General features: G+C 39.4%; 1 protein-coding gene and 2 long non-coding RNA genes across 5 annotated transcripts; all 3 read left to right on the forward strand.

Moving 5' to 3' along the window:
* The first annotated feature begins 1,455 nt into the window (after positions 1-1,455).
* Positions 1,456-9,241, forward strand: LOC147560490 (uncharacterized). 3 transcript variants are annotated; one of them, XM_086662643.1, is made up of 12 exons: positions 1,456-1,615; positions 1,862-2,308; positions 4,275-4,418; positions 4,890-5,382; positions 5,716-5,781; positions 6,234-6,429; positions 6,510-6,692; positions 6,811-6,842; positions 6,962-7,102; positions 7,191-7,472; positions 7,888-8,667; positions 8,866-9,241. In XM_086662643.1, the coding sequence occupies exons 2-4, from the start codon at positions 2,216-2,218 to the stop codon at positions 5,160-5,162; spliced, it is 510 nt and encodes a 169-aa protein (XP_086518769.1). In that variant the 5' UTR covers positions 1,456-1,615; positions 1,862-2,215; the 3' UTR covers positions 5,163-5,382; positions 5,716-5,781; positions 6,234-6,429; positions 6,510-6,692; positions 6,811-6,842; positions 6,962-7,102; positions 7,191-7,472; positions 7,888-8,667; positions 8,866-9,241. The 3 variants fall into 3 exon arrangements, with proteins under 3 accessions (XP_086518769.1, XP_086518771.1, XP_086518770.1); XM_086662645.1 differs by lacking the exon at positions 6,811-6,842 and having other exon boundaries at positions 4,275-4,797; positions 7,897-9,241; XM_086662644.1 differs by lacking the exons at positions 1,456-1,615; positions 1,862-2,308; positions 6,811-6,842 and adding an exon at positions 3,527-3,632 and having other exon boundaries at positions 4,275-4,797; positions 7,888-9,241.
* A 7,363-nt stretch (positions 9,242-16,604) lies between these two features.
* On the forward strand, positions 16,605-19,459 carry LOC147560491 (uncharacterized). Its single transcript, XR_015234813.1, has 3 exons — positions 16,605-16,797; positions 18,764-18,907; positions 19,380-19,459. It is a non-coding gene; the product is annotated as an uncharacterized LOC147560491 (long non-coding RNA).
* A 22-nt stretch (positions 19,460-19,481) lies between these two features.
* LOC147560492 (uncharacterized) lies at positions 19,482-21,947 on the forward strand. Its single transcript, XR_015234812.1, has 3 exons — positions 19,482-19,720; positions 19,809-20,090; positions 20,516-21,947. It is a non-coding gene; the product is annotated as an uncharacterized LOC147560492 (long non-coding RNA).
* The last annotated feature ends 891 nt before the right edge of the window (positions 21,948-22,838 follow it).

Below are 22,838 nucleotides of genomic sequence, written 5' to 3' on the forward strand. Positions count from 1 at the left end.
TTGAAAGGCAAAATCCCAACTTGATCGTAAAGTTATGATCTTATACATATATTTCTGAAATCTGTAACAGCTTTCTTGATTCTCCTGAGCCCAATAATATTAGAGCTCTAAGGGTCTACTAGGTTATCTGCCCTAACTTCATACTATCATTCTGAATCATTATTCATTTTAGGTTAATAAATTATACTAATGTGGATTAAGAACATGAAGGTTGATGAATGTTGAGATTTCTTAAAAGGACTGTTTGATTAAAAAAAAAAACAATCTAACTTAGTTCATGTTTTTTTTTCGTAATTTATATCTGAAGTCTGAATTGACTAAAGCTAAATTTCAAAATGTTTGTTATGGTTGGAATCGTGTTGCGTGACTAGTTGACTTCAAGACTTTTTAAATGTGACGAGCTAGAATCAATAGATAAACAAAGACCACCTTAATAATGAGAAATCATGATCGGTAGATGTTTTGACTTGCACACAATGTTGCTTCAATATAAAGATTTGACGTTACAACTGACATCGAGAAGACGAAAGAAAAAATAAAAGCGTACGTGTGAAGTAGACTTTGACATGTATCCTCTTCTAGCATTACTCTTTGTTTAATTGGTTGACGCAAAACGATTGGCTAAAATTAGTAGTTGGTTAGTGCGGGAAAAAAAACTATGAGAATCTGAAACCTGTCATGGGCGCTCGAGTCCGCTAGAGCACAGACATTCGAAACCTGAAAGCAAGTCAACCCAACCGACCTACTGATGAAATAAACAAGTCTGAGGTGCTACTCGACATCCCAACCCGGTATATTTTCTCACGTCACACTATTATTAATGTCAGTCCATTAAACAATAAAGAGACCCTAAAAGTGGTTTAACCCCCATGCTCAGGAGAGAACGCATGTTTTGATGACCTTTTATTTATAATGGTTGAGCTTTCAAATTTTATATCGTTTGGGATATGCACGCCTTGCCATAATACGATTGTGCCTTGTGTCGTGTGGAGGCATTGGGCCCACCTTATTCATTTTCAGAGAAATTAAATTGTATTACTATTTTTTATGTGTGTGCCTATGTAGGTTTACGGGTTTGTATTATGTCAGGGTTCGCTTTGTAACACAACCTGCATCATAGTAGACAAATGTCGTGTTATTCACTCGTTTATGACGAGTAAACACGGGTTTTGGCGGACGAAGATAAACATTATACCCGCCGGGCCGATGCGACTTCCATAATGGTCATTACTGCCACTTGCCCGTACCGCCCGACCCGAGTCTTTTTCTGCTCGCAGGCTGGTCGTTCGGCCCGATTCCCCATCTTAACCCCCCGAACCTAGCAGCTCAAGTATTGGTCCCTTCTTAGGGAGAAATTACCATATAGTCCTTTGTGGTTAAATTTATTTACAGATTCCCTCCTAGTTATGTAACGTTAAGGTACTATTTGTAAGCTTTCAGTTTTATTAGTAAATTGCTTCAGACTAAAAAAAAAAGTCCTGATTCGATTGACTCGAAGAAGAAGAAGAAGAGCGATGGCGATGAGATATTTGGGCTGCTTGTCCAGTACCAGGGGCTTCTTCTTCTTCTTCAACTTTCAAATACCCTCTTTGGTACTTCTTCTTCCAAAACCCTGGTAACCACTCTCTCTCTCTCTCTCTCTCTCTCTCTCTCTCTATATATATATATATATATATGTTGTGATTTTGATAGTTCAACTGTCTCTAATACTTCAATTTCACATCCATTAGTTGTGTCAATCAAGCTTATTCTTCTTTCTCAGATTGTTAGACAAATACTGTGTAATTTTGTTTTTAGGGCTACTATCTCCTGGTTAGGTAGTCTTATCTCTAAGTCAGATATGAAATCTGACTGCTTGCAGGTCTGGATTGATTCGTGTCAGTATGTTTCTTTTTGTATCACTCACTGATGTGTGAGTCGTCTGAACTGCTAGTTTTGTTGATTTCTGGGTCCATTGGAGTCAGACGATTCAAATTTTGATGAGTCAGATTCAGACGACTTCGTCTCTCTAGGGCCAAAGAGCAGATTCCGATCACCTTTCAGTCAGTATCAAGTCCGGTGCTTTTTTGATGTATTAAGAATAGAAAAGTTACTGTCTTTATGTTTGCGGGTTGTTTCATCATTCAGTGAAGCTGCTACTGTGTCTCCTGAAAATGCCCATCTTCACATAGTTCTCGGTGTCCTATACCACTTGACAAGAAATTTGGACAAAGCTATGTCATTGTCCCAGACTGCGTTGAGTCTCAAACGTGGTGCTACTCAAACTAACAGTGTTCAAAGTGCAGATACAATGATTGCTTATCAACAGGTAGTTAGATATTTATGTTGCGATGACAACTTGGGACCTGTGGTAAGTTTAAGGGTCTCAATTGTAGTAGTATGTTGAAGGGTAACGCCTACTAGAAGCCGATAAGTGCATTTGACAGCATCCATATATGATTCTTACGACTTAGGCTCTTTTTCAGTTAGTGTTCTTGTTAGCAATAATACGACACTTGAAATATCAGATTTCTGGTCTTCGAGGTATGAAAAATACTTAAGAGTCTAGAACAACTTGGAGTACGGGGTCTACCGTCTAAATGCTAGCGGGTTTAGACCTAGGAAGGGACTAGGTTTAAACTATCACTTGTAGAGTAGAGTGCTTTGGGAGCTTATCTAATGACACAGTTGTTACTTGCTAGTATAGCGACAAAATCAAATTCAAGTGATCAAGTCTAGTAATACTTAAAAGAACATAGATTAGAAATTACATACATTAACAAAAATTGTGGATATCTTTGCTTAAACTTCAGGATGGAGGATTAATATTAAATTATATAATATGCTAAATCAATGGGGAAAACCTAAATCACTAGGTCGTTTCGTAACATTTTTTCTTCTCATTCATGCTATGGAATTCATTGACACTTTATGCACATTGAGATATTGTCCCGTAATTTATGTCTTCTTTTATTTAAATTTTGAAAGCGCCGAAAGATAAAATAGACCTATGTACATTCAATGAAGCAGGAAAAGCAAGTTAACCTTTGTTACCTATTTTATAGCAAGATTTAGGTGTCGTTTGGCAACCAAAAGTGTAAGTAATTTTGCTTGTAATAGAAGTACTTTTGCTTCGAAAAAGTCAACAATTATCATAAGTATATTTGGCAAAAATGTTACCTATAACTCTGTAAGTAAAAAAATGCAAAAAGTTAGTTTGGTAATGTAATTTACTTTTCTATTTTATTTTTATCTTTCTCATAAAGATACTTGATTTTATATATGATTTTCACAATTGCTATTGTGGAAGAGGTGTGGTGATGTTGGTTGTGGTGGTGGAGCTTTGAAGGTATGGTGATGGAAGCGGGTGGTGGTTGTGATGAGATTGAGGTGTGGTGGTAATTGAGGTATGTTGGTGGAGGATGGTGGTGGTGGATATGTGGTGGTGGTAGAGGTATGATGGTGCGGTGGTTGTAGTGGATGTATGGGGGTGGTGGGGGTGGTGGTGGACGTACAATGGAGGTATCAAATAGTGGTGGTGGAGGTATGGTGGTGCTGGTGGTGGTGGTTGAGATATGAATATTCAACGGACGGTTGCTTACGCTAAGATGAGAAAAGGTTGGGGAATGACTCAAGAAGAACTACATGAATAGGTAAACCCCCCTCTCTCCTAATCTTGTCTGTAAGAGTGGGTGCCTCCTCGCTATGCCACTGTATAAGCGTAGTCACTCGAGTGAAATTGAGTGATGAGTGGCCGCTCCTGCTTGCTATTACGAAGTTCTACTCCTCACATGTAAAATTAAATGGAGTACTTGGTGAAGGCGTAATCCCTGAGAGACTTCCCCTCTTTTTGTCAGGTACGGTGTTGGAGGAGGTACAATTATGGTGGTGGTTGAGATACAGTGGTGGTGGTGGTGGTGGTAGTGATGGAGGTATGGTGGTAGTGGTGGTGGAGGTACGAAGGTGGTGGTTAAGGTGTGGTGGTGGTGGTTGAGATATGGTGGTAGTGGAGGTGCAGTGGTTGTTGTGGTGGTGGTGATGGTGAAGGTACATTGGTGTGGTGAAAGTTTAGTTGTGGTGGTGAGCGGAGATAAACAAAAAACATTTGATAAAGTAACATTCATGCATATATTGAACAAAAGTTACTTAACTTTAAAGTCAAAAGCTAGAAATCTGAACTTTAAAAGAAAGTCAAATTTTAACTTAAATGAAGTCGGAAAGTTTCATGTTACCAAACTAACTTTTTTACCTTTCTATTTAAATATGCAAAAAAAGTAACTTATTTTACTTTTCAGGTTTTGACGCTTCTTGGAACGATGTTAGTTGCTCTCATGTTCCTTCTCCTTATCTTCAGCCCAAAAAGATGCCATCAAATCTTTCCGATTTTGAGCAGATTTACCAGTCCGGCGCTCGATCTCCGCTTCAACCCACTTTGGATGGTAAACCTTAAATAACATCTTTCAATGATTTCATCTGCTTTATCCTTAGGTTTGTAATATAGGGGCTTCAAATGATCTAATAATCATAAACCATCAGTTCTAAATGCATCACATGGAGTATTTATTGTGTAGTATAAAGAGTCCAAAACATACCAGACCCTGGTCTATCCCTAACGTACCACATAGTCACATGGTAGGGTGTCGCGTATCGGTACCCGTACCACTTACAGAGCAAACTACGTTCCAGGCAATATTGTACTAGAACAGAGTGCATACTATCGATTATTGAGTAAAGTAACCATAGTGAGGCCGTGCTTGGGCAAACGAACAGAAATACATCGCTTGGTCCAACTCTTGAGGTGATCAGTTCGCTAATGAGGTACATTTATACTATCTAGTCTGTATCTCCATGAAATTCCAGTTAGGTCTTTCAGTCGCTCATTCCTCTTTTTAATTTTTGTGGTCTTTCAGCGCGCTAGCTGGCCTGATACGTGGGCATCTAAGCCTCAGCACTCTCGTGGGGCTGATACATGGGCATCTGAGTTGCAGCACCCTCGTGGGGATGATACGTGGGCATCTGAGTTTCAGCACTCTCGCGGGGCTGATTCGTGGGCATCTGAGTTTCAGCACTCCTGTAGGGCTGACTCTTGGGTATCCGAGTTTCAGCAATCTCGTAGGGCTGATTCGTGGGAATTGTGGATTATTATCAATCAGGTGACTAAGCTAGACGCATCGTGGGGCTGATTCGTGGGCATCTGAGGTTCAGCACTCTCGTGGAGCTGATTCGTGGGCATCTAAGTTTCAGCACTCTCGTGGGGCTGATACGTGGGCATCTGAGTTGCAGCACCCTCGTGGAGATGATACGTGGACATCTGAGTTTCAGCACTCTCGCGGGGCTGCTTCGTGGGCATCTGAGTTTCAGCAATAATAAGACACTTGAAATATCAGATTTCTGGTCTTGGAGGTATGAAAATTACTTAAGAGTCTAGGACAACTTGGGGTACAGGGTCTACCGTCAAAATGCTGGTGGGTTTAGACCTAGGAAGGGACTAGGTTTTGGGCCAAGTTGCAACAAGTTAATGAGAAATCAGCCTGTTGAAAGATTTATGCTTCAATTTTTTTTTTATCCAAAATTATCTGGGGAATGGGGGGGCTAGACTGATAATGCAGCGATAAAGCATGGAGCCATCTAACTAGATCGGCTTTTTGCGTTTCTGCTTCCTACAACTTTCCAGTTTATTATCCTAGTTTTTTAGCAGAGGTCTATGTATTAAAATATGTTTCTCTCTGTCCACAGGCTCTAGATTTAAAGCCCAACTACTTTCGTCAATGGGCAAAAACGGGCATCAGTTTCGCCAACCAGGTTTGTTCCCTCGTCAGTCTTTTAGTTATATTGTTGGTACCCACAATATTAACATGTAAACTATCGCTTGTAGAGTAGAGAGTGCTTTGGGAGCTTATCTAATGCAATAGTTGCTACTTGCTAGTATAGCGACAGAAACAAAGTCAAGTCCAGTAATACTTAAAGGAACATAGATTAGAAATTACTTGCATAAACAGAACTTTTGGGTAGCTTTTTGCTTAAACTTTAGGATGGAGGATTATTATTATATTATATAATATTCTAAATCAATGGGAAAAACCGAAATCACTAGGTCAATTCATGGAAACACTGTAATTAAACCTGTCATTTCCTCAATATTGTAGCTAAGTGACCCGTTTTAGCTTATAAATTGCAACCATTTGTTAGTAAAATTTAATTATTTACTTTAAGCTCTTCATATTCGTATATTGTATTTTTTATAAATGAGTCAGATTCAGAGACAATAGGAAAGAAACAAGACCACCTTAGCGTGTAGTTTTCTATAAGTGAACAGTCACGTGCGAGGGAACTACCAGTAACATGTACAAATCCAGCTGATCCTTCTTTCTACCCCGGGAATAAAGCAACAACACTCCCAGGTTCAGAGTTTGATCAATAACCCAATCTCATCCTCATTATTATGCTCAGGTTTACTACCCCTTACTATTTCTTGCAGTTTTACTTGATTTTTTGACTTTCTTGATCAATTGTTTGTTTTCGTGCCTCAGGGTCGGCAATCTCAATGCCTTTCAGTGGAGACCAGGGAGGTTTTGACGCGTCTTGGAACGATGTTAGTCGCTCTCAAGTTCCTCCTCCTTGTCTTCAGCCCAAAGAAATGCCATCATATCTTTCCGATGTTGAGCAAATTTACCAGTCCAACGCTCGATCTCCGCTTCAATCCACTTTGGATGGTAAACTTTAAATAACATCTTTCAATGCTTTCAACTGCTTTATCCTTAGCTTTGTAATATAGGGGCTTCAAAGTATCTAATAATCATAAATCATCAATTGGTTTAAAACTTTTTGTAGTTATGGGCACGATTACAATATGAGGATATCTGGTAAAATACTGTTATTATTAGCGAAAGCCCTTCCACTGATTCACTACCATTATTTATATTGTATGAAGCAACAAACGACACCACCTTAGCGTGTAGTTTTTTTTTTAATAAATGAACAGTCAGGTGCGAGGGAACTACCAGTAATGCGTAAAAATCCAGCTGATCCTTCTTTCTACCCTGGGAATGAAGCAACAATGCTCCCAGTTTCAGAGTGTGATCAACAACCCCAACCCCAACCTCATCATCATTCTGATGCTCAGGTTTACCATCCCTTACTATCTATTGCAGTTTCGAAGCTTACTTGTTTCGACTTACTTTCTTGATGAATTTTTCGTTTTTGTGCGATAGGGTCGGCAATTTCTCGATGCTTTCAGCAGAGATCAGGGAGGTTTTGACGGGGTTGGGAACGATGTCAGTCTCTCTCAAATTCCTCCTTATCTTCAGCCTAGAGAAATTCCTCTGTAGTTGTTGGTGTCCTATACAACTTGACCAGGGATTTTTCACAAAGCTATATCATCCTTTCAGACTGCTTTGAGTCTCAAACCACGTGATTATTCTCTGTGGAACAAACTTGGTGCTACTCAAGCTAACGGTGTTCAGAGTGGAGATGCAGTAATGGCTTATCAACAGGTAATTAGATATTTATGTTGCATTAGGCAGCTCCCTATATGATTCTTACGACCTAGGCTTTTTTTTTTTTTTTTTTTTGTTAGTGTTCTTGTGAGCAACAATACTGCACTTAAAATATCAGATATCTGGTCTTGGAGTCATTAAAAATGCTTTGAATACAGGACAACTTGAGAGAAAAATAACGCAGAAAACAAACTCTTTCATTGAAATTTGAATGTAATACATTGTTTCTGTAGCAAAAGTGAATTAAACCCAAACTCCATGAACTGAAAGCATAAGAAAAAAAAAAAGTAGACCATCTCATGAAACAGGAGGTATTCCACCATGAAGGAATCTGACCGACCGCCCAACTGGAAGATGATATAATTTCTGACCAAAGATTCAGATCACCTCTTCTCCCATTTTAAATTCGTAGGCCTTGCAGGAGCATATCAAAGTGGCGTGGGTCTGCGGGTTACCCACGTTCTTTTCGAGCTGCTGTCTCCTTGAACATCCAGGACAGAAGAAAGTAAACGACACCAATTTTGGGGGACCATGGATGGTGACCCTTGTAATTTCCTCACTGGTTGAGGCGGGACGAGGATTTGCCGGATCAGGATTCTCTACACTTGTCTTGTGGTTCGATTTCTGAATTTTCTTGTTGTAGGTGCATAACCTCTTGGTGGTCTGGAAGGACCAATGAGAGGTATCTATACCTCTTTTCTTGTTGCAGGTGTTGGTGGTGGGTGGTGGTGGTGGTGGTGGGTTGGTGGATGGTGGTGGTGGGGTGTATGTGGTGGTGGTGTTTGGGATGGGGTGCGGGTTGCGAGGGCGCCTGCAATACACTAAACCAAACCTTCGATCTTGAGGCATTATTTTGGTGGTGGTGGTGGTGGTGGAAGGTGTGAATATTGGAGGTGGAATGGTAATTGTGGTGGTGCAAGTTGTAAATATTGGAGGTTGAATGGTGGTGGTGGTGGTGTTGGGGTTATTTTCTTGGGTGGTGGTGTTGGCAATGGTGGTGGTGGTGTTGGGGTTATTTTCTTGGGTGGTGGTGTTGGCAATGGTGGTGGTGGTGTTGGGGTTATTTTCTTGGGTGGTGGTGTTGGCAATGGTGGTGGTGGTGTTGGGGTTATTTTCTTGGGTGGTGGTGTTGGCAATGGTGGTGGTGGTGTTGGGGTTATTTTCTTGGGTGGTGGTGTTGGCAATGGTGGTGGTGGTGTCGGGGTTATTTTCTTGGGTGGTGGTGTTGGCAATGGTGGTGGAGTCAATCTTGATAATGGAAATGGGAGTTGTAAGAGTTGTTGGAGTTGCAGTGGAAGAAATAGGAATGGTTGTAGGAGGAGGAGGAGAAACAGTGGTGGTGGGTTTATTTTCTTGGGTGGTGGTGTTGGTGTTGGCAATGGTGATGGAGGAGTCAATCTTGATAATGGAAATGGGAGTTGTAAGAGTTGTTGGAGTTGCAGTGGAAATAGGAATGGTTGTAGGAGGAGGAGAAACAGTGGTGGTGGTGGTGGTGGTGGAGCTCCTGAGTGGGGGCTCATTGGTTGTTAGGGGGGAGGAGGGATCAGTCTCCATATTTTGTTTCTGTCTCTTTCTTGTTTCTCTCTCTGTCTAAAGATTATGAAATGGGTTATTGTGTGATTAATGGGGTAATCAGGTTAATGAGAGAGGTTAGGTTATATAGAAGGATGGCTGGGTACTGGAGCTGATAGTTACTACTTAAATTAACGGTTATAACTGACATTTGTAATAGGAAGTTTTATTATAATCTAGTTCTTGATTATCTTTACGCCCTTCTTGGTCATTAGGAAGGATCTGGGCCGCTGGTTTTACCAACGGTCCAGATCTTAATAAAACCCACCTAAAGCCCTAAACGTCTTGTTATATCTCCAATCTGACATGGCCCAATCACTATCTTCGTCAATTTTGTTCACACTACCCAATGTTACTCGGCCCACCAGTATTTTGATGCAACAGATTCATTCTTTCCCACCGGGAAAGGGTTTTAACTGAAGATGTTGCTTTCCTAACGACAAAGCCAACAAATATCTAAGACAAGCCAATGGCGTGACTGATATTTTGAGGGCCGGTGCGTAGTTTTAGTCGAGGCCCTAATATGACAATATAAGAGTTTCAAGGAGGGACTTAACGTTATAACATCACGAAGACAAAGAAATTATTAAAATCATTGTGTTTGGAACCTAAGAGGAAAACAATTCGACTAATAAGAATAGGTAATCAAAGAATTTAATCTAAGCATGATATATCAAATTTTGAAGCATGAAAAATGAAGAATCGATCTAAAAGTAACTATCAATGTACATCATAACAAGAAGAAGGCGATTGTGAGAGATAAAGAAGATAGAAACAAGACATTGAATGAGAGAGAGAGAGAGGGGAGAGAGAGAGAGAGAGAGAGAGAGAGAGAGAGAAAAAAAGGGAAACTTGACGGACGGCCAACAAATTAAAAAAAAAAAGTGTCAACACATTCCTCCTGACAATAAAACCTTCAGTTATTTTTTTGTCTGAGACGAAATTATCACAAAGTTCGTCTGAATTATGGGTAAAGAAATTGATATATAAAAACTATTATATAGTTCCATCTATTGGATCGAGTTAGAAGAGGCTACGTGTCAAAACCTATTTCAGACCATACGAAATCAAAACTATCTCCATTTTCTAGTCCGTTTTTCTTTCTTCTTTGACTTTTAAATTCTTCATAGACTGTTGACTTCTATTTAGATTTGGGGTAGGTCTACTTTTGATAGAAAATATCATGTTAGAAGTGGCTACAGAACAATTTTTTTTTTTTGTAGCAAGGTTTGTCCATTCATATATTATACTATTCATTATACATTCAAATAAATTGGAAATACAGGCAAGGATGGGAAGCGGGCTCGTTTGGGTACTATCGGGCTTTAATGTCATCGGTGGGACGACTCAAACACCTTTACTTGGTGTTTTTTTTTCAGCCACGTTCGGAATTTGACTCAAAATCAAATTCTAGATTGTTGTTTCTGCTTCTTCAACAAAAAAAAAAAAAAATAGATTGGTGTTCTGCTTGACTTAGGCCTAATAGTTAAGTTGGATGATTTAGACAATTAGATTTCAGATATTCAGTTAACGTATTAAAAAAAATTCTAAAACAGATTCAAATAAATTCCACAAATACTTTAATATTTAGTGAAGATGTACCAATCTCTATATGTGGCTCATCCAAAATCAACCAAAATCCACGAAAAGAACGACTATGGCCATTTGACCAACAATAAGATAACCTAAAGAAAACAAAAAATAATAAACGTTCTTTTTTTTTTTTGTTGAGGTAAGAAAACAAATAATAGGCCCAATGAAGGCTCATGACGTTTGTTGTCGCGTATCTTCTACAGGGGAGTGCAATTTATGTAAGGACGAAGATAGTGTTTTAGATCACATATGGTGCAACTAAATATTATGTCTTCCATTAAAGCATAAGTTCCCATAATCACTTGGTCCGGAGATTCTACATCCTCGCTAATTATGTATGGCTTTTGGCAACGAGCACATCGCCAAGAATAACTCTGCAATTTAGTCGTACAAAAATGTCATAATACTATTAGTATCAAATAACATATAAAGGGGAAAATAGGGTTGGTAAATTGTTTTAAATATCTATATATATCTGTAGTATATAGTATAGGGTACATATATATTGAAGAATTAGAATAAGAAAGGGAAGAAAGACTCACCAGAACAGTTAATGGAAGAGGAAATATGTAGTGCGAATCGTCATGGACGTGGTGATAGACTGTATTATTCCGAATAGCTTCTTTGAGGTACTTGTTGGCTTTATCATCATCCCTTGGAAACGAAAGCAACATCTTCGGTTCAAACCCTCTCCCAGTCGGAAAGACTTCGGGTCGAGGAGGAGGAGAAGGAAAAGGATGGCTGTTAACTTCATCATGATCAATGCAACAGGATCCAGTAGAGGACATGGTTGAACCACCATCTTCATCAATTCTGTCCATTGGGTTTGGGTTGGACATAGATGGTAACTAGCTAGTTTTTCTTCTTTTTGTGTTTTAGTCGAGAGAGACAATATTTTGTAGTAGTATTTCTTATGATTCAATTAGTATCTCTCCCTCCTATTTATATACTCTCTATTAAACCTAACTATATATGATTAGGTTTAGGAAACATACTTGTACCTGGACTGGTAAAATAGAAACTACCAGATCCTAGCTAGGTTTTCGGTCGGTTACTTTTTTCTTTTTTCCAAAGGCTATTACCTAACACTCTAATTTATGACCAATTTCACACTTGGCCCCCTTAAGTACTTTTCAATAGAGTCAATCAACTTAACCAATCTGATCTTCATACAAACAAAAATGTACAAAATCAAGTCAGATTAAAGTTAATCGCTTCTGTATCATTTCAGCTTCAGTTGGTCAAACTTTGACCAAATCTATGCCGTTGAGAGATGAAAATCACAACCGACACGTCAGTTGGGAAGTTTTTTTTGTCAAAATCTTTTGTGATTCTAGCATCTCTCATCAAATAATTGGCAACTAATCAATACTGACTATTAGGTTATTCGGGGCAGACTCGAACATGCTTTTTGCAAATCCCTTATATTCAAAACCACTCATGCTCACCAGATGAGTCGGACTTGTTGGACACGGGCGCTCGAGTATTATAAATAATTGATTGATGTATTATAAATAGACTAACTGATTAAATGTACCTGCAAGATCGAAGTGAAAAAAATTGTAGTAAAAAGAGAGAAAGAATCGAAATGTCACACTGAAATTTCAAAAGACGAATACATGAAATAACAGTTATGCAAGAGCCTATATGTTGGAACAGACAATTGAATGTGAAAATCAAACAAAAACTATTTTTATATAGTAATATAAATTCTAAACTTTTTTCCGCTTTAGAGAAAATAATTAGAGATTTTTATAGACCGAAAAAATTCAATATTTAGAAAGAGAGCAAGTCAAAAGAAAGAAAGAAATGAAAGTTAATGGAAAGTTAATGGAAAGTAAGATTTAGAGAGAAATAAGTGTTAACATTTATTACCTAACGTGTAAAGTACGTAATAAGCATGGAAGAGAGAGATTTGTGACGTTAGATGCTAAAAAAAGTAGTGAGAGAAACAAATTCACCCCAAAATTCGGAAAGGTAGCAGAGAAACTGGAGTGCAAAACAAACTTTTACCGAATTAATAGCTCCCACTTATTAAAATTCTAACGCGTGTGGGCCTCGTGCAGTGAGGGGCCCAGTGCGGGCGCCCTGCCCGCACTGCCCACTGCACGACCCTAGGGCAGACTCGAACATGTTTTTTGCAAATCCCTTATATTCAAAACACACTCATGCTCACCAGATGAGTCGGACTCGTTGGACACGGGCGCTCGAGTATTAAGCTTTTCAAATTTAATGAAATATGATTGAAAAAGTGCTCAAAATAAACCCATAAAGATTGTTTTACACTTATTGCTAATTAACTTTTGTATTTATTTAACTTTAAGTATTTGTTAATTATTATTTATAAATCTTTATTAACAGACAGGTATATATTGGAGGGGAATTATAGGATCTTACTAGATTCCCTATCTGATAGATCCAAAGGTCCCGTGGAGACTTCTTCTTGATCTCGCGCAACTACGTGGGAGGGCAGCCTGGGTAGTCTAAATAGGGGTCTGGGGGGCACGCTCCCCCACGGATCTGGAGTTCAAAAGTATTCTAGTGTGCTCTAAGTTAAAATTGATGATGCATAAAATGTCCAGACGTTGACTAACGTCTAAGAGTCAAGATCACATCTGAAGTCCAACGGGTCAACCCGGCTTAAGGCAGCAGGATCGCTGAATTCTTGACGATCGCTACACACTCCCCTAACTGGGAGGTTGGCTAGAGAAAAACAACACTGTTATGCCCTTGGCATGAATAGATCAACCCTGGGGTCTCCAAAGGAATGAGGGGGGTCCACGTAGGTTCAGTCGATGCCTTACACCCAGAATTGGGAAGGCAGAAGCGCACTCGATCGCAACCTACCGACTTAATCCCGAAATACCCTAAAAATCCTAGTCGGCTACAAATCTTAAAGTGTTTAAGTAAGCTTGGACTCCACGCGTCTAAGGGAGGAAACTTCTCCCAGAAGATCTATCACAATGACAGGATATTGATGGAAGATCCTTGAACTTAGGAATTTTCATCTATCCCGAATCCGAGATAAATACAAAGGGAAAGTTTCTCTCCATGGCAATCACTGAAGCCTATAAAAGGCTCCCATATCGTTTTTCAAAGGACACGATCTGACGCGATCTCTCAACCCTAAAAGATCACCAGAAACACAGAGTTCTCATAACTCGCCCCCAAAAGGATCTATCAATATTCATCTTTTACTGCAAAGAGCACCCTGACTATCTTGAGCGTCGGAGCGGTTTTCGAACCCTTTGCAGGTTTTTACCCTTGGGAATCGATGAACAGGAGCTTGGAGGACGAAAACATGAGTTTGGAGGACGAGAAAACGAGCTTGCAGGAAAAACACAGGAGCTCCTCCGACACTATAGTTTAAAAAAATTACAACCTAATTAATTAACCTTTTATGTTGCAACTTTGATATTGATATAACATTTTTCTTTTGCAGAGATACTCTATGCAGTGTGCTCGTTGCAAGAAGCCATACATAGTTAGCAAGGAAGTAAAATCTGGAGAGCAAGTAATTATGAGAACATGTGATTTAATGGAAGACATAACATCTAGTTGCACCATATGCCATCTAAAACAACATTTTGAAGTCCACATAAGTTGTACTCCATTATAGAAGATAAGCTACATGGGCAATGGAAATATATATATATATATATATACTTTTACTAAATATAATGGGAACTCATGTTTTAGGTTTTTATTGTTGGCCACATGACTGTAGGCGTACTTTTTTTTTGTTAAGAAGTCATAGTGGTATTTTTGTTTTCTTGATTTTGGAGGAACTAAATATGAAGATGAGCACAATTAGGCTAATTATTAAGTGGAGTATCTTTTTAAATTATGTGGATTTATTTGAATCTGTTAATTTAGCAGTTTTTATTACGTCTACTAAAATCCAATTGTCGAAATCTTAGTCGTCTCACTTAACAATTTGGTTTTTTCAACAAAAAAATCTTAACTATTTAGGTAAGTCGAACAGAAACAACAACTTTAAAAGTTGATATCTAGTCAAATCTCAAAACCTGACTGTAAAAAGAAACAGACTAAGGGTGTTGAGTCGTCTGACCGATGGCATTAGAGCCTGATAGTACAGGCGTAAAGGGACAAGCCCGCTATCTACCTCTATCTAAATGCTTGTGTGTCTAATTCTTTTGAATGTTTAAGGAATATACAATATTTGAATAGCAGTATCCTTGCTATTATCGGAAAAAAATTTGTTTTATAGTCAATTTTAAGTTATCTTCCACAGATTAAAAAAAAAAACAGCACGAACCCTTTTAACCGAGGAATACTTATTTGGTTAAGAATAGAACTAAATAAGAATCAACTGTCTAACGAGAGTTATAAAGTTCATCAAAAGAGAGAAAGTTGACTAAAAAAATAGAAGTGTACGTGTGAAGTAGACTTTGACATGTATCCTCTTCTAGCATTACTCTTTGTTTAATTGGTTGACGCAAAACGATTGGCTAAAATTAGTAGTTGGTTAGTGCGGGAAAAAACTATGAGAAACTGAAACCTGTCATGGGCGCTCGAGTCCGCTAGAGCACAGATATTCGAAACCTGAAAGAAAGTCAACCCAACCGACCTACTGATGAAATAAACAAGTCTGAGGTGCTACTCGACATCCCAACCCGGTATATTTTCTCACATCACACTGTTATTAATGTCAGTCCATTAAACAATAAAGAGACCCTAAAAGTGGTTTAACTCCCATCCTCACGAGAGAACGCATGTTTTGATGACCTTTTATTTATAATGGTTGAGCTTTCAAATTTTATATCGTTTGGGATATGCACGCCTTGCCATAATACGATTGTGCCTTGTGTCGTGTGGAGGCATTGGGCCCACCTTATTCATTTTCAGAGAAATTAAATTGTATTACTATTTTTTATGTGTGTGCCTATGTAGGTTTACGGGTTTGTATTATGTCAGGGTTCGCTTTGTAACACAACCTGCATCATAGTAGACAAATGTCGTGTTATTCACTCGTTTATGACGAGTAAACACGGGTTTTGGCGGACGAAGATAAACATTATACCCGCCGGGCCGATGCGACTTCCATAATGGTCATTACTGCCACTTGCCCGTACCGCCCGACCCGAGTCTTTTTCTGCTCGCAGGCTGGTCGTTCGGCCCGATTCCCCATCTTAACCCCCCGAACCTAGCAGCTCAAGTATTGGTCCCTTCTTAGGGAGAAATTACCATATAGTCCTTTGTGGTTAAATTTATTTACAGATTCCCTCCTAGTTATGTAACGTTAAGGTACTATTTGTAAGCTTTCAGTTTTATTAGTAAATTGCTTCAGACTAAAAAAAAAAGTCCTGATTCGATTGACTCGAAGAAGAAGAAGAAGAGCGATGGCGATGAGATATTTGGGCTGCTTGTCCAGTACCAGGGGCTTCTTCTTCTTCTTCAACTTTCAAATACCCTCTTTGGTACTTCTTCTTCCAAAACCCTGGTAACCACTCTCTCTCTCTCTCTCTCTCTCTCTCTCTCTCTATATATATATATATATATATGTTGTGATTTTGATAGTTCAACTGTCTCTAATACTTCAATTTCACATCCATTAGTTGTGTCAATCAAGCTTATTCTTCTTTCTCAGATTGTTAGACAAATACTGTGTAATTTTGTTTTTAGGGCTACTATCTCCTGGTTAGGTAGTCTTATCTCTAAGTCAGATATGAAATCTGACTGCTTGCAGGTCTGGATTGATTCGTGTCAGTATGTTTCTTTTTGTATCACTCACTGATGTGTGAGTCGTCTGAACTGCTAGTTTTGTTGATTTCTGGGTCCATTGGAGTCAGACGATTCAAATTTTGATGAGTCAGATTCAGACGACTTCGTCTCTCTAGGGCCAAAGAGCAGATTCCGATCACCTTTCAGTCAGTATCAAGTCCGGTGCTTTTTTGATGTATTAAGAATAGAAAAGTTACTGTCTTTATGTTTGCGGGTTGTTTCATCATTCAGTGAAGCTGCTACTGTGTCTCCTGAAAATGCCCATCTTCACATAGTTCTCGGTGTCCTATACCACTTGACAAGAAATTTGGACAAAGCTATGTCATTGTCCCAGACTGCGTTGAGTCTCAAACGTGGTGCTACTCAAACTAACAGTGTTCAAAGTGCAGATACAATGATTGCTTATCAACAGGTAGTTAGATATTTATGTTGCGATGACAACTTGGGACCTGTGGTAAGTTTAAGGGTCTCAATTGTAGTAGTATGTTGAAGGGTAACGCCTACTAGAAGCCGATAAGTGCATTTGACAGCATCCATATATGATTCTTACGACTTAGGCTCTTTTTCAGTTAGTGTTCTTGTTAGCAATAATACGACACTTGAAATATCAGATTTCTGGTCTTCGAGGTATGAAAAATACTTAAGAGTCTAGAACAACTTGGAGTACGGGGTCTACCGTCTAAATGCTAGCGGGTTTAGACCTAGGAAGGGACTAGGTTTAAACTATCACTTGTAGAGTAGAGTGCTTTGGGAGCTTATCTAATGACACAGTTGTTACTTGCTAGTATAGCGACAAAATCAAATTCAAGTGATCAAGTCTAGTAATACTTAAAAGAACATAGATTAGAAATTACATACATTAACAAAAATTGTGGATATCTTTGCTTAAACTTCAGGATGGAGGATTAATATTAAATTATATAATATGCTAAATCAATGGGGAAAACCTAAATCACTAGGTCGTTTCGTAACATTTTTTCTTCTCATTCATGCTATGGAATTCATTGACACTTTATGCACATTGAGATATTGTCCCGTAATTTATGTCTTCTTTTATTTAAATTTTGAAAGCGCCGAAAGATAAAATAGACCTATGTACATTCAATGAAGCAGGAAAAGCAAGTTAACCTTTGTTACCTATTTTATAGCAAGATTTAGGTGTCGTTTGGCAACCAAAAGTGTAAGTAATTTTGCTTGTAATAGAAGTACTTTTGCTTCGAAAAAGTCAACAATTATCATAAGTATATTTGGCAAAAATGTTACCTATAACTCTGTAAGTAAAAAAATGCAAAAAGTTAGTTTGGTAATGTAATTTACTTTTCTATTTTATTTTTATCTTTCTCATAAAGATACTTGATTTTATATATGATTTTCACAATTGCTATTGTGGAAGAGGTGTGGTGGTGTTGGTTGTGGTGGTGGAGCTTTGTAGGTATGGTGATGGAAGCGGGTGGTGGTTGTGATGAGATTGAGGTGTGGTGGTAATTGAGGTATGTTGGTGGAGGATGGTGGTGGTGGATATGTGGTGGTGGTAGAGGTATGATGGTGCGGTGGTTGTAGTGGATGTATGGGGGTGGTGGGGGTGGTGGTGGACGTACAATGGAGGTATCAAATAGTGGTGGTGGAGGTATGGTGGTGCTGGTGGTGGTGGTTGAGATATGAATATTCAACGGACGGTTGCTTACGCTAAGATGAGAAAAGGTTGGGGAATGACTCAAGAAGAACTACATGAATAGGTAAACCCCCCTCTCTCCTAATCTTGTCTGTAAGAGTGGGTGCCTCCTCGCTATGCCACTGTATAGGCGTAGTCACTCGAGTGAAATTGAGTGATGAGTGGCCGCTCCTGCTTGCTATTACGAAGTTCTACTCCTCACATGTAAAATTAAATGGAGTACTTGGTGAAGGCGTAATCCCTGAGAGACTTCCCCTCTTTTTGTCAGGTACGGTGTTGGAGGAGGTACAATTATGGTGGTGGTTGAGATACAGTGGTGGTGGTGGTGGTGGTAGTGATGGAGGTATGGTGGTAGTGGTGGTGGAGGTACGAAGGTGGTGGTTAAGGTGTGGTGGTGGTGGTTGAGATATGGTGGTATTGGAGGTGCAGTGGTTGTTGTGGTGGTGGTGATGGTGAAGGTACATTGGTGTGGTGAAAGTTTAGTTGTGGTGGTGAGCGGAGATAAACAAAAAACATTTGATAAAGTAACATTCATGCATATATTGAACAAAAGTTACTTAACTTTAAAGTCAAAAGCTAGAAATCTGAACTTTAAAAGAAAGTCAAATTTTAACTTAAATGAAGTCGGAAAGTTTCATGTTACCAAACTAACTTTTTTACCTTTCTATTTAAATATGCAAAAAAAGTAACTTATTTTACTTTTCAGGTTTTGACGCTTCTTGGAACGATGTTAGTTGCTCTCATGTTCCTCCTCCTTATCTTCAGCCCAAAAAGATGCCATCAAATCTTTCCGATTTTGAGCAGATTTACCAGTCCGGCGCTCGATCTCCGCTTCAACCCACTTTGGATGGTAAACCTTAAATAACATCTTTCAATGATTTCATCTGCTTTATCCTTAGGTTTGTAATATAGGGGCTTCAAATGATCTAATAATCATAAACCATCAGTTCTAAATGCATCACATGGAGTATTTATTGTGTAGTATAAAGAGTCCAAAACATACCAGACCCTGGTCTATCCCTAACGTACCACATAGTCACATGGGTAGGGTGTCGCGTATCGGTACCCGTACCACTTACAGAGCAAACTACGTTCCAGGCAATATTGTACTAGAACAGAGTGCATACTATCGATTATTGAGTAAAGTAACCATAGTGAGGCCGTGCTTGGGCAAACGAACAGAAATACATCGCTTGGTCCAACTCTTGAGGTGATCAGTTCGCTAATGAGGTACATTTACACTATCTAGTCTGTATCTCCATGAAATTCCAGTTAGGTCTTTCAGTCGCTCATTCCTCTTTCTAATTCTTGTGGTCTTTCAGCGCGCTAGCTGGCCTGATACGTGGGCATCTAAGCCTCAGCACTCTCGTGGGGCAGATACATGGGCATCTGAGTTGCAGCACCCGTTTTAGCTTATTATTAGCGAAAGCCCTTCCACTGATTCACTACCATTATTTATATTGTATGAAGCAACAAAAGACACCACCTTAGCGTGTAGTTTTTTTTTTTAATAAATGAACAGTCAGGTGCGAGGGAACTACCAGTAATGCGTAAAAATCCAGCTGATCCTTCTTTCTACCCTGGGAATGAAGCAACAATGCTCCCAGTTTCAGAGTGTGATCAACAACCCCAACCCCAACCTCATCATCATTCTGATGCTCAGGTTTACCATCCCTTACTATCTATTGCAGTTTCGAAGCTTACTTGTTTCGACTTACTTTCTTGATGAATTTTTCGTTTTTGTGCGATAGGGTCGGCAATTTCTCGATGCTTTCAGCAGAGATCAGGGAGGTTTTGACGGGGTTGGGAACGATGTCAGTCTCTCTCAAATTCCTCCTTATCTTCAGCCTAGAGAAATTCCTCTGTAGTTGTTGGTGTCCTATACAACTTGACCAGGGATTTTTCACAAAGCTATATCATCCTTTCAGACTGCTTTGAGTCTCAAACCACGTGATTATTCTCTGTGGAACAAACTTGGTGCTACTCAAGCTAACGGTGTTCAGAGTGGAGATGCAGTAATGGCTTATCAACAGGTAATTAGATATTTATGTTGCATTAGGCAGCTCCCTATATGATTCTTACGACCTAGGTTTTTTTTTTTTTTTTTTTTTTGTTAGTGTTCTTGTGAGCAACAATACTGCACTTAAAATATCAGATATCTGGTCTTGGAGTCATTAAAAATGCTTTGAATACAGGACAACTTGAGAGAAAAATAACGCAGAAAACAAACTCTTTCATTGAAATTTGAATGTAATACATTGTTTCTGTAGCAAAAGTGAATTAAACCCAAACTCCATGAACTGAAAGCATAAGAAAAAAAAAAAGTAGACCATCTCATGAAACAGGAGGTATTCCACCATGAAGGAATCTGACCGACCGCCCAACTGGAAGATGATATAATTTCTGACCAAAGATTCAGATCACCTCTTCTCCCATTTTAAATTCGTAGGCCTTGCAGGAGCATATCAAAGTGGCGTGGGTCTGCGGGTTACCCACGTTCTTTTCGAGCTGCTGTCTCCTTGAACATCCAGGACAGAAGAAAGTAAACGACACCAATTTTGGGGGACCATGGATGGTGACCCTTGTAATTTCCTCACTGGTTGAGGCGGGACGAGGATTTGCCGGATCAGGATTCTCTACACTTGTCTTGTGGTTCGATTTCTGAATTTTCTTGTTGTAGGTGCATAACCTCTTGGTGGTCTGGAAGGACCAATGAGAGGTATCTATACCTCTTTTCTTGTTGCAGGTGTTGGTGGTGGGTGGTGGTGGTGGTGGTGGGTTGGTGGATGGTGGTGGTGGGGTGTATGTGGTGGTGGTGTTTGGGATGGGGTGCGGGTTGCGAGGGCGCCTGCAATACACTAAACCAAACCTTCGATCTTGAGGCATTATTTTGGTGGTGGTGGTGGTGGTGGAAGGTGTGAATATTGGAGGTGGAATGGTAATTGTGGTGGTGCAAGTTGTAAATATTGGAGGTTGAATGGTGGTGGTGGTGGTGGTGGAAGGTGTGAATATTGGAGGTGGAATGGTAATTGTGGTGGTGCAAGTTGTAAATATTGGAGGTTGAATGGTGGTGGTGGTGGTGTTGGGGTTATTTTCTTGGGTGGTGGTGTTGGCAATGGTGGTGGTGGTGTTGGGGTTATTTTCTTGGGTGGTGGTGTTGGCAATGGTGGTGGTGGTGTTGGGGTTATTTTCTTGGGTGGTGGTGTTGGCAATGGTGGTGGTGGTGTTGGGGTTATTTTCTTGGGTGGTGGTGTTGGCAATGGTGGTGGTGGTGTTGGGGTTATTTTCTTGGGTGGTGGTGTTGGCAATGGTGGTGGTGGTGTCGGGGTTATTTTCTTGGGTGGTGGTGTTGGCAATGGTGGTGGAGTCAATCTTGATAATGGAAATGGGAGTTGTAAGAGTTGTTGGAGTTGCAGTGGAAGAAATAGGAATGGTTGTAGGAGGAGGAGGAGAAACAGTGGTGGTGGGTTTATTTTCTTGGGTGGTGGTGTTGGTGTTGGCAATGGTGATGGAGGAGTCAATCTTGATAATGGAAATGGGAGTTGTAAGAGTTGTTGGAGTTGCAGTGGAAATAGGAATGGTTGTAGGAGGAGGAGAAACAGTGGTGGTGGTGGTGGTGGTGGAGCTCCTGAGTGGGGGCTCATTGGTTGTTAGGGGGGAGGAGGGATCAGTCTCCATATTTTGTTTCTGTCTCTTTCTTGTTTCTCTCTCTGTCTAAAGATTATGAAATGGGTTATTGTGTGATTAATGGGGTAATCAGGTTAATGAGAGAGGTTAGGTTATATAGAAGGATGGCTGGGTACTGGAGCTGATAGTTACTACTTAAATTAACGGTTATAACTGACATTTGTAATAGGAAGTTTTATTATAATCTAGTTCTTGATTATCTTTACGCCCTTCTTGGTCATTAGGAAGGATCTGGGCCGCTGGTTTTACCAACGGTCCAGATCTTAATAAAACCCACCTAAAGCCCTAAACGTCTTGTTATATCTCCAATCTGACATGGCCCAATCACTATCTTCGTCAATTTTGTTCACACTACCCAATGTTACTCGGCCCACCAGTATTTTGATGCAACAGATTCATTCTTTCCCACCGGGAAAGGGTTTTAACTGAAGATGTTGCTTTCCTAACGACAAAGCCAACAAATATCTAAGACAAGCCAATGGCGTGACTGATATTTTGAGGGCCGGTGCGTAGTTTTAGTCGAGGCCCTAATATGACAATATAAGAGTTTCAAGGAGGGACTTAACGTTATAACATCACGAAGACAAAGAAATTATTAAAATCATTGTGTTTGGAACCTAAGAGGAAAACAATTCGACTAATAAGAATAGGTAATCAAAGAATTTAATCTAAGCATGATATATCAAATTTTGAAGCATGAAAAATGAAGAATCGATCTAAAAGTAACTATCAATGTACATCATAACAAGAAGAAGGCGATTGTGAGAGATAAAGAAGATAGAAACAAGACATTGAATGAGAGAGAGAGAGAGGGGAGAGAGAGAGAGAGAGAGAGAGAGAGAGAGAGAGAGAAAAAAAGGGAAACTTGACGGACGGCCAACAAATTAAAAAAAAAAAGTGTCAACACATTCCTCCTGACAATAAAACCTTCAGTTATTTTTTTGTCTGAGACGAAATTATCACAAAGTTCGTCTGAATTATGGGTAAAGAAATTGATATATAAAAACTATTATATAGTTCCATCTATTGGATCGAGTTAGAAGAGGCTACGTGTCAAAACCTATTTCAGACCATACGAAATCAAAACTATCTCC

This window comes from Eschscholzia californica, unplaced genomic scaffold (assembly GCF_041429995.1).
Source record: "Eschscholzia californica isolate CP2 unplaced genomic scaffold, dmEscCali1.0.p SCAF_2, whole genome shotgun sequence".
NCBI classification, from domain to species: Eukaryota; Viridiplantae; Streptophyta; class Magnoliopsida; order Ranunculales; family Papaveraceae; genus Eschscholzia; species Eschscholzia californica.

Coding starts and splice junctions, on each gene's coding strand:
- LOC147560490 (XM_086662643.1), top strand. CDS start 2,216: ATGTCATTGTCCCAGACTGCGTTGAGTCTCAAACGTGGTGCTACTCAA. Junction 2,309..4,274: donor CAATGATTGCTTATCAACAG/GTAGTTAGATAT, acceptor TTTACTTTTCAG/GTTTTGACGCTTCTTGGAAC. Junction 4,419..4,889: donor GCTTCAACCCACTTTGGATG/GTAAACCTTAAA, acceptor GTGGTCTTTCAG/CGCGCTAGCTGGCCTGATAC.